The 12,155-nt window shown below is 37.1% G+C and overlaps 1 protein-coding gene across 2 annotated transcripts in view; it reads left to right on the top strand.

Moving 5' to 3' along the window:
* Window positions 1-12,155, top strand: part of slc38a10 (solute carrier family 38 member 10) — a 112,885-nt gene that overhangs the window by 96,220 nt on the left and 4,510 nt on the right. For both annotated transcript variants that reach the window (XM_068004129.1, XM_068004131.1), the window contains exons 12-15: window positions 4,703-4,858; window positions 6,183-6,659; window positions 8,401-8,538; window positions 10,027-10,194. In XM_068004129.1, coding sequence (XP_067860230.1) covers window positions 4,703-4,858; window positions 6,183-6,659; window positions 8,401-8,538; window positions 10,027-10,194 — 939 coding nt within the window. The remainder of the gene's footprint in view (window positions 1-4,702; window positions 4,859-6,182; window positions 6,660-8,400; window positions 8,539-10,026; window positions 10,195-12,155) is intronic.

A 12,155-nucleotide genomic window follows, 5' to 3' on the forward strand; every position in this document is an offset into this window, starting at 1 on the left:
CAGGTGCTGCAACCTGGCAATTATCACCTTAATAAGTTCTGAATCTTGATTGAATTATCAGGAGAGTTGCCCAGCAGAGGCAAAGCATTTTCCCAGAGGCAATGAGGAAGATTAATGGGTGAAGACTGGAAGCATTATTTAAATAAGGGACATATGTGAGAAATAATACTTTTTGGAGTGCAATTGAAATTCCCTTGGGAAAAAAAATTCTGTTTTCATGCAGTCCTGCTGGCTGTTACAACAGGACACCTGTTAGTGTATTTATTGTGTACTACAGAAATAAACAGTGGATTTATAAGAAAGTGGTAGGCATTTTTATTACACCACAATAATCTGAACAGCTGGCCTGAAGTTGGATAAAAAAATCTACTTAATCCCAAATTAATCCTCCTTACAGTTACACAAAGTAAACTCTTTTTAGCTCTTTGAAGACAGCACTATAATTTTCAAGCTAAATAAACTGAATGCACTGTTTCGGGTTTCTTCAGACTAAATAGAGTTCTTCATATTCTGCTGTTTTATTGCTGTCCCTTAACAAAAAGGCCATAAAGGGAAGGGTCACACAATCAGTGGTAGCTGAAGTGAGTGAGTGCACTATATGTTTATATATGAATACTTCAGGGTCTGAGCATTGTCCATTGCTTTTAATTCCAATGCATTACGTTAGTAGGAATATCATTTTTGAAGTTTGTAGCATTCCAAGCAGTTCTGAAATTTTAAAAAATAGATCAGTTTTTTTTGGATTAGGAACTTTCTATTTTAAAATTTTCATTATTTTCCTTCCCCTTTTGGTCTCCCCACACTTTGTATTATACCTTATCCAGGAGGTTGTGTACACAAAGTGCTCTCTGACCTTGTCATCTTACGTTGGCTGCTTGACTGTGTTTAAAAATAGCTACAATTTCCCCTCTTTTTTTGTGAAAGTGCTGTGCTTTTACATTGCACCTCCCCTGTGGCACAACTGAGATCAGGAATTTATATAGAATCAGTAATATATAGCATTGTATGCTTTTCTTCTCAGACCTGGGACCAGAGATTTGTTATAAGGCTTTCTTTTGCTATCCATCAGTGTGTCCTTGGGCCAGTTGCTTGTGATTTCAATCCCCTAAGTTTTCTGGTACATCTGTGCCAAACTAAATAGTATGGCTTCCTTCATTACTGGTTATTGATCCTTTAGTGTAAAAATCCTTAATACTTCAATGAAGTTGGTGACAACAGTCAGCATTATTTTGTTTTTTTTGTATTAGCTCTGACTTGACCAGACTTTTTCGTGATGTCCACCAAATTCAATAAACTAAGATGTGGTGATTTCATAGTATCCTAGTAGGTACGGCACGGGAGGAGGCCATTCGGCCCATTGTGCCAGTGCCGATTATTTACCTCATCGTTGTATGGATTTTTTTTTAAATGGGTACCTGCAAAGTTGAACAAGGCAAATTAATTTTTTTTTAAGTGTCTGCATTTAATTGTTTGAAAAAAAACTTTGAATTTGTACTAAATTCAGTAAATTGATGTATGTCATAGTCATGTGGGTTGCTTTTGAAAGCTGAATTAATCAAACATGTAAATTAAGGATGATCCATACTAGAATTTGGCGTCACTTCAATAATTCAGCAAGATACTTATTTCGTTGTATGGAAACTTTTGATAACTGGTTTACAGCTGTGGCTGTTTTGAGATATTTCTGTTTTTCAGTACCTTCCTAATCTCAGTAGGCTTATCTTTGACTGATTTGCTTTTGAAAAGTTTAAAAATAGCATGTTGTGTCCAGTGGACCAAGCTCACGATACTACTCCACTATTAACAGTGCATTCACACCACAAATTTAGCATTGGTGCAAAGCTGTTTGGGCATCCCATTAATGCTAAATTTGTGTTATGTAAATTGGGTGTCGAGGCCCAAACTGACTCTGAACTGAAACTGCCTCTTCCAAGATGTTTCATTCCGTTCCGGTGGGAGCCTGACTCCAGATTCAGCTACATTTACACTATAACTGCAGAATCACATAAGACGCTACAGTTGTAATGTAAATGCACCCTAGCTGTTCCTTTTATTACACACGTTGGAATCACCAGTTTTGGAGTGGGCATGTACTTGGTTTGTTTTTTTTTTACAAATTTGGCAAATACTGAATCTATCTTTGAGCTTTCTGGCTTGTTTACATTTTCTATCATCTGAACTGTTTTATGTTAAAATCGTAAAATAGAAGAATAAGAATAATGTAGAGAAACAAAAGCTAAGTTTCTTAAATGAAGGAATTCTCTGAGCATTTCATATTATTTAGATACAGAAATGTTTCTGCATTCCTACCCATGGGTTAATTCACTACTGACCACTAACATTCCCAAGCCTTCAGCATTGAAATATTTGCCCATTCAGTGAGATTGGAACACTGTTCTCTAATCCCACACCAACACTGAATAAGATAACTTTAATACATGTTCTGTATTGGAACAGGGTGAGGGAGCTGATGAAAGCACAGGAGTAATTGCTGACAGCTTTAATCATGATGCCCTTTGTTCTAGTATAGAAATTCCTGTATATCCTGCTATAGCTATTAGTAAAGAAATATTTGTTTAATTTGTTCTAAGATTGTAGTGATATGTGGCTGTTTAAGGACCTGCATTGTACTGCTTATGAAATTAAAATGGTCTCAGAAGGTAGGACACTTAAGAGATAAATGCCCATTGATACTTAGTCAAATTGTTATTTTTATAATCTGCAGTTTAATCTTGTGCTTGTATCAATAATTCTGAAATTAAGGGTTTGACCCTGCTAAAGATATGGGTGATCAATTATCTGCAAAACTTGTATTTAAAGAAAATCAGCTCCTTTCATACATGCTTACACTTATGCATAAGACTGGCACGTTAGAAACTGGGTCCAGGATTTTAATTTCTAAATCTTGGGTGCTGTTTAGTTCAAATCATGACACGACACCATTTAAAAAAAAATCAATGCAGTGTACAATGCTACTGGACTGACTATTCAAACAGAACATCTGTAGAAGTAATTTTCTAATTCCAGTAATAGAAAGTGGATTTGGATAGCAAGGAGGTAGCTGGCTAGCGTATAAGGTATGGTGCAGGTTCGTGCCATGATTCCTCAAAAGTGGAGTTCCTGTTATGATTAAATCATCTTGTCAGCAAGAGGATATAGGCAGGAAAGTCCTCTATCCTGGCAGCTGGTTAAAGGGTAGTATTTGCCTGATAACAAGTGACTTTCTTGCAGAGCAGAACAATGAGCGGGATTAGAAATCATCATTTGCAGTATTTTGAGAATAAACTGGAAACTAGTGTTTTTTTTTCTTCACTGTGCTAACTTCGTTAATAAAAGGATTATAAACACAGGTCATAGGGTCACAATAGATATGGTATTGCTAATCTCATCCCTGGGAGAAGATTGGACTCAAAATCTTGGCTGGATGTGCAAGGACAGACTTTTAGTAAATAGCAAAACTTGTCCCTGAAACCATCAGAAATGCAATGAACGCAATAGTGCTGTGGTCCATTAACTTGGTTTGTACTACACGTGTGGTCTGTGATGCTAATGGGATAATAAACCATCAGGAAATAAAATCCATTTGTCTCCCAATCTGAATGGAAAAAATCTGATTGCCAACCAGTCATAGTAAAATTGAAATAGTGGTTGTATTTAGGAAAACAGGTTGGCATAAATTAGAACAGCAATTTTTTTTGAACGTGTCCTATGAAGGACAGATATAGGAGCGAAAAACTATCTAAAATAGTTCTGTAGATTTGAACATCTTCAAATTCTGTTTTAAATATTCAGCAGTAGAAATTTACCAAAATATTTTTGGAGATATAGGTTGGTATATTTTCAGCTGCAAAGAGCATTCGGCACTCCAATAGAGTTAAATACGACAACAAATTAGTCCTAGATGTTGTATTTCAGGTACTTTTGTCTGTATTCCCATACTTGCAGTGGTGTACAATGCCACCTATTGATAATTTTAGGAACTGTCCTTTCTAAAAGCAATAGCTTTTAAGAGACTAAATCAAATTTTCTACTAATCTGTTAAGTAAAAATTATATTGCAGTTTTTAAGAACACAGTTTCATTTTACAGTTAAATGTGCCTTTCAGCCTCTATAATAGCGATCCTGATTCTGTTGTATAGAATGTATAAATTTGAGCAGTCTCCGACCTAGTGTCGATGTATGAACACTACTATGTCTGGACCTATCTGAGTTCAGCTCAATAAAGACTGCTAACTCAGCTCAGACTAGTTAACTGAAAGCAGGTGGAGCACAAATAGAATGTTACAATGGCTGAACGAGTCACTTTGTAGCAATCAGTGCAAGGCATGTGTAGCTTCTAAAGTGGACATTGATTTGGGTTTGCAAAAATAGTCAACTAAACTTTCTAGTAATAATCTGAACATGAAATTTAAAAGAATCAAGAGTTCTCTTGGGTCACTTATAGAGGCCAGTCTGAACAAGTTATACTTTGCGGAGTGCATTGAATATAATTATGCTGGTTTGGATAAAGGGAATTTGAGATATAATGTAAAAACAATATCTAAGTATTGCCTAAATTCGTTCAATTCATCAGCTAAAAGTACTTCTTTGCTAAATAAAGATCTTACACGAGTCAATTCTTTATTAATAGCTGTTTAAGGTGCTAGTAGAGTTCTTGTAAATTAGATAATGTCCTATTAACGTGAATGTTATGTGTTTTTAGCTCAAAACATTGTGCATAAAGAAGCTGGTGACGATCGAGATCGTCCAAAGTTAGAGAAGGATGTTGTAGAGCAGCCTCAGATAAAGGTCCCAGTAGATCCACCTGAAGGAAGGAATGACAAAGCCGAGGAAGTGCAGCTGGATCGTCCTGACCAAGGTACTGCTGTATAAGATGGGAATTCACTTTGAATGGAAATTGAAGACTTTGTTGATAAGAGTCTGACAGCTTGGCCATTTTACTCCTGACATCAGTACAAATTTTTATTTGCTGCATTTCAGTATTGAACAGCTTAGCCTCTATTTGTCCTTGCTCCTCCATCATTGTTGCATGAGCTAACCCTTAGAGGTTTGCAAAAGTGGCCCAGGGATCATTGCCTCTCCAGTTTTCCCTTTCTATGTAGGGGAGTACCAAGCTTTAACACAACGCTTATTCAGAGCTTTGGAGAGATTGCAGATACGAATACACACGCCACTGTGCATGGGCGCTCATCACAAAATTAGACCAGCTGAAAGCTATTGCTTGAGAAGAAGCTCATAAACCTAAGAAAGAAAAAGTCTCGAGTAAACCAAAGTTCAGGTTAATGTTTGTTGAGAATTTAGTGAATCAGAAATGGGCATTTTGACAGAATGCCATTTAAATATAATTTTTAATGTAATAATGAATTGTCAATAGAGTGACTAGAAATGCAGATTGATGCCATTCGGTGAAACAAAACCAAGAAAAACTGTAGATAACTTCCCCCCCCCCCCCCCCCATCCAAAATGAACAAATATATGGAGGCAACAAAGTCTACCAATAGGAGAAAGTAAACTGATCAAATAGCTCAGTATATTTTTCAAGTTTTATCACCTGCTTGTTCTTTTCACAAAATATTTCAACTTAATCATAAAATTTAACCGAAAACTTTTGGAAACGCATTAAAGTTTTGTTCTGAGGCCTATCCTCTGAGCTCAAATGTGGCTCCGAGGCCACTGGCTGGTTTTTCATCCCCTGAGCAACACCATGTGAATGGCCAGCTCGCTGGGTTGATCAACTCAAGATAGTCAGTTACATTGATGAGACTTACTCTGTGAGCTACCCGATGAACATTACACAGAATAAAAGTGACTAATCATCTTGCTTTGGAGTCCACTGTAGCTTATTGACCATGTGGAATTGATTGACACACTACAGCTGCATGTCGCATGATAGGAAGCAGAGAGAAACGCTCAGAGTAGTACAAACTTTTTCATGAATTATGATTGTGCAGCCATTGTAACTCATAAATTATGTCTGTATTGTCTGTCAGATGGTTATGGTATGATGAGAGGAACTGGGGATTGGTGAAGAACATCCAAAATGGAAGATAAAAAATGCATTTTTTAAAGTTATAATTAAGTGACAGCTGCCTAAAAAAAATTCCCAGGTGCTATTATAGGTTGTTGAAGGATACTGTAGGATTTGCATCTAACTTTTTTTTAAAAATGTTATTTATTTGTAGGGGTTGCTCATCCAGTGGGAGAGGCTCATCGACATGAACCACCGATTCCGCATGATGAAGTCATTGTAGATGAAGGACAGGATGGTGATGAGTCAAATGAGAAGAAGCTTCCAGCAATCAAAGCTGAGCAGGCAAATGATGAAAAACAGGAGAAGAAAATCAATTTTAATGAAAAGGAGATGAAAGAATCAAAAGAGAAAGAGATGGTTAAGCCTGGATTAAAAGAACAAGGAAAAGAAATTGAAAACAATATCAATGATGCTGGAAATGCTCCAAAGATTGATTCAGAACAAGAGGAACAGCCATCCAAGAAGGAATCTGAGGTGAACGTTCAAGGTGCAGTGCCTCAACCAGGTGTAGAATTGCATCCACGAAAGTTGAAGGATAAACATGGTAAAGTTCTTGGAGAAGATGATTCATTGGTTCATAATCCAGAAGGGATTGTAGAAAACATAAAGAACAAAGAGCTTGAAAATGGTAAGTGATATCTGATTGAATCCATCTAAAACCTTGGTGAGTTGCTGTAGTGGATCCTGTAGATGGTATATACTGCAGCCACAATGCACCAGTGTGGGGGGTGGGGGTGAGTGGATATTGAATCCCTGTGGCAGGGATATTGATCAAGTGCACTGCTTTGCCCTGGATGCTGTCGAGTTTCTTGTGTTGTTGTGGCTACACCCCTCCAGGTAAGTGGTGAGCATTCCATCACACTCCTAACTTGAGCCTTGTAGATGGTGAAGAGGCTTGGAGGAGTCAGGAGGTGAGCCACTCGTCACAGAGCATGTAACTTCTGCTCTGCTGCTTTAGTCATGATGTTGATATGGCTGGTCTAGATCAGCTTCTGGTCAATGGTGACCCCCCTGGATGTTGATGATGGGGGACTTGACAGTGGTTGTGCTTTTAACTGCTACTACTATTCCTTTCCCCTCCCCCACCTTGGTATAGTTATTTCCCTGATGTGTAACTCTGCTTGATATGAATACTGCTCTTGTCTTAAATCTCCTTTATGCAAAGCCAGGAGAGATTGACTAGTACATGTAAAACATTACAGCAGCCTGTCAGTTGGCCCTCAGTGTTTTCTATTTGAACTGTGTTATTGGAATTAATCCATTCACCTAATTATTTCCTGCAAAAATTAGACATTACCTAGGAATATGCCAATATTAGCGATGGCTGATGTTTTGTTTTGGCCAAAAGTATTTAGCTATCAGTTGACCTGTTAGCAGAAATGGTTTTATACCTTAATTTGCTGACTTAAATTTCTGCTATGCAGCTAACATCAGCAAAGCTGTGTCCTTTAATCTCTGTGGTCAGGAGCAGAATCTGAAGTTGTGGGGGGAATACTTAATACAAAATAAGCAGCCACATACTGTGATGTTAACCTGTTAAAAGGGTATAATAGCAATGTCTGTACAATAATGTTCTCTACCATTTAATGGTGCAAGGAGATTTAATATCCTCTATAATATTTCTTGCATTAGTCACATTTGTTGAGTCTATCATCTGCGTTATGCCCATTGTATGTCTGTAAATTTTCGTCCTCATTGGTTCAGTGGATTGTTTTTCTCTCTTCCAATTAGTACATTTTCTTTAGTAATTCACCAGTGAAACTGCACAGAAACATTCTCCGTAATTTCTATTTTTCCCTCATCGTATTCCACCGAAAAATTCTACATTCTTTCATTTTGGGGGAAAAAAAGTTAGAAATTATAGTTCAGCAAGAACAAGTTCTGAGAACAGGCACTGTGCCCTTCCTCATATGTAGGGAGACATCTCTGGCTCTACTGGATGAGAGAGGGGTGGTTGGTGTCAGCATTTAACAGATCCATGTCATAAACCAGCATATTCACTGAGCACACCACAGAAGAGCCAGTAATATTTATAGAAAAGAGCTGTCCACCGACAAAAAATTAGGACTGCAGACTACTGGCTAAAATATGATGTACCACTAAATCTTACATATCAGTTTTATATTCACTTGTAAAGGCATTGAATTTATGAAGGACATTGAAGCCCTCTAGTGTCAGAAAATCAGTGCTGCAATTTACTGAACAAAACAAGTAACATTTATAAAAATATAATTTTAGCCAAATTCATGTTCTGGTACTGTACTAATTCAGATTTTAATTTTTTTGACATTTATAGATAATTTAGTTATACATCAAGAAGTCAGTTTGATTATTTTTTTCACCCCCCCCGCCCCCCCTGCCCATTGAAGGTAACAAGAGGGATTTGCCACCTCTGGAAAAAGTTGATGCAGCTCAAGTGCTAGAACCACACGTCCGTGATGAGAGGGACAGTGAAAATGCAATTTTAGATGAAAAGCAAGATGGAATGCCAGCTGAAGCAGCAGAGGGTGAGTTGTGATAGAAAGTAGGTTGAGCTGTATAGCTCTTAAAGTTGGAAACTATTTTAAGTAACCTGCATTTCATTGGCCCATGTCTTAAGACATCTTAATTCTGTGACTGCACTGCCATCATTTTTAAAGGTATTGAAATACTTTATTATGGTACAAGTACAATACCTTTTTGTCTCATTTGTCCTGTGTATATCCTCTCTCTCTCTCTCCACCCCTCCTTATTTACTAGTTTCTTTTTAACTTTTTAAGTAATTATCAATGGAACAACATCACTGCTCCTCTTGTGTTAAAACTGCTCTCTCATGACATCAAAAGGATAAATTGCTTTAGTTTGTAATTGCAAAAAAAAATTAAGCGACTTTGGAAAAATACTGGCCTGTAGCAATTTTACTTGCACAATAAACAGAATACAATGCTGATCAATGCAGTACATAGCTTTCCCCTTTATGAATCATAACTCAGCAGATCAGAACAAAAAATAAAACTGAAAGCTTTACAGTTCCAAAGTTGTACTCAGCAGAATTTGCATACTTAATTGAATTACTTCAGCCGTTTTGGTCATTTATCTCTCTCAGCTTTAGCTCCCACCCATGTCATACACCTTCTCCAGCTTAAGAGATGGACAGGCAATTTGCAGTCAGATGATGTGTCCTTCCTTCTTGTAGAGCAACATCTACTGTTTGCTGAGAAAATTGCCATATGGGGAATCGTAGGCATGAACCCACTTCCTACCACTCCATGGCATGGTGTATTAAAATAATTAGCTGAGTGGCAAACATGTACTCTACCCTGAAATGTTGGTGAATTCCTTATCACTATATTAGTAGGCCTTGAACTAAATTTAAATCTTTACTTCAACATATTGATGTCCCACCCCCCAAAAAATCACTCAGATAGAAATGCTGCTGTAGCATTCTCGAAAGGAGGGCTTTTATGTCAAAGGGGCTGGAATACAAAAGGGGAGGAAGTTATGCTTCAGTTTACAGAGCCTTGGTCAGGCACTGTCTGGAGTACTGCGTTCAGTTTTGGGAAGGATATATTGGCCTTAGAGAGTGCAGCGCAGAGTCACCAGCATGATATCGGGGCTTAGACAGGTTGCATAAACTTGGCTTTTTTTCCCTTGAGAAATGTGGAACTCTTTTCCACCACCGTCCCACCCCAAAAGGCTGTGGATGCTAGGACAATTGGAGCTTTCAAGACTGAGATTGATAGATTTTTATTAGGTAAGGATAGCAAGGGATATGAAGCAAAGGCAGGTATATCTTATTGAGGTGCAGATCAACCAGGATCTAAATAAATGGCAGATCAGGATCGAGGGGCTGAATGGCCCACTACTGTTTCCATGTTCCTAAAACTTATCTAAATGATAACCCAGCATGAACAAACAGTTGTGTGGGTTTAAAAGCATAGAGGAAGAATTCATCTGTCATTCTGTTTAGCAGAAAAAAAATGTTGATTTTCTTGTTTACCCTTTTTCTAATGTAGATGGTGAAAAACATTTGGACCATATAGTTCTACTGAATGTGATTAAAGAGCAGCAGGAACAGCAGAAGCGACTGTTAGACCAACAGGAGAAACTGTTGGCCGTCATTCAGGAACAACACAAGGAGATCCACCAGCAGAGGATTGATGATGACGACAAAGGACAGCAGGGTAAGAGCCATCATGAAGAACAGATTAAAACCAAGTAATGCTTTATCATTCTGGGTAATGCTACATTAATGGATAGATTCATCTAGCACTCCTCAATCTGGATTATTTTTATTGATTGATTTAACATAAGGAACAAGATTGAGACAAGCCACTCAACAGTTTGCAGTTATTGCTGGAACATTTTTTTCCACTTCTACCATGATGTGAATTTGCATGGGACCAGTAAAGTTGGCTCAATTGTGTTATAATACAATATCTGGCTATGGATTGTGCATCTTGTCTGAGTGGGGGTGGTGGGGAAATTAAAGTTCCCAAATTGAAGGGAATGGTTGCTAATAGTTTGTCCTGAACTGAAAATTCCCAAACTGATATTAATTAGGATTTTAATTTTATCTTTAAAAGAGGATAACCTAGAACAGGGTACTTTCAATATAAAGCACACAGCAGTACTTGGGCGATACTGAATTTTTCTGGCTAAAGCATCTTCAGATTGACATTTCAACTGATCCTGGATGCCAATTTCTTGGATTCTTTGGGGTCTCTCCTTGATGGGACCATAACTGACATCAAGGTAACTTTCTGCTGCAAGGAGGGACTGAAAATGGTGGACTTCTGTGCTGGAAATCAAAAGTGAAATTTACACTATCTCCTACAAGTTGAATTTTTTACACCATTTTTTGATATATAGATAGGTGTTGGAATATTTTATACTACAATATATTTCCCCTTTAAATAATCGGTCATTATTGTGCGACTTTTATGGAGCAGATGTAAAGGGAGTATTAGATTCTGCAATATATTATAGTTAGCCTATGGGCATATCTTTGGCAATATACAATTGTGAGCATTTTATAATGAGAATTCAGTGATCCTTTTCTGTAAGAAGAGAAAAAAACTTAGGAAATCATTGTTACCTAGATTTCTATAAATATTAGGTAAATTATAGTTAAGTACATTGAACTAATTATAACTTTATTGCAATCAGTCTTATTTAAGTGGCATTATAAAATACATATTGTTTTCCAACAATATACGAGCAAAAATTTTTCTTCACTATTGGCCAGTCCTGCTGCATGATGTGATATACAATCAGTCCGTTATGACAACTCTTGCACTTTACCTTCCCATCATATGTTATAACTATAACATCAGAATTGCCATGGAGGGAAGTATTGACATTTTGTAACATTATGACTACTCATAAGCATCTAAGTAACATAACCAAGTTATTATACATATATGTATGTATGTATGTATGTAAAATAAGTTGTATTGGAACAAGATATAGTTGAAACACAATATCTTATGGTACTTTCCATTATTTTTTAACCTTTTTGATTATTTTACAACCTTGCAATACATTCCATCTTAGCTGTCGTGTGTACTTGTCAAATGTGCACACTGGTTTGTACTTCCTTCCCTTGAAGCAGTATGTGCTCTTGTGAAAATGCTGCATGATCACTCAGTGACATAATTTTAAGCAATAGGTAGGTAATGGATATACCAATAATGGAACATCACATAAAAGAATAGTTTAGAAACTTGAAATACTTCTATTTTGTCAGGGTAGACATTTCTATTAAACCAATGCAGTTTGTTGAATCTACATACCATCACTAAAAAGTGAAGATATTAAAATTTAACTTGGGTTTAGGAAAAGTAAATAGCATGTAACAAAATTTTCTGAAGATGTAAGTGGGTTAGTAGATGACAAGAATGTAGGAGGTATTGTGTATTATTTAGATATATTTGTAGGGAATCTTTAAAAGTGCCACAAAATCTTACACGAGCCATCTATTACAGCTACCTACCAATCAAATGAGTCTTGCAAAAGATGAACTAATTACCTGCTGCTCCCCAGCCAGCTGCTGGAATCTTCAGCCATTCCTCACTATTTAAAGCTGCACCTGAAATCTCCAAACCCCTCCCCCCAGCGCAATACTCTCATGTTACACAGGAGT

Source organism: Heptranchias perlo, chromosome 23 (genome assembly GCF_035084215.1).
Source record: "Heptranchias perlo isolate sHepPer1 chromosome 23, sHepPer1.hap1, whole genome shotgun sequence".
Lineage (NCBI taxonomy): Eukaryota > Metazoa > Chordata > Chondrichthyes > Hexanchiformes > Hexanchidae > Heptranchias > Heptranchias perlo.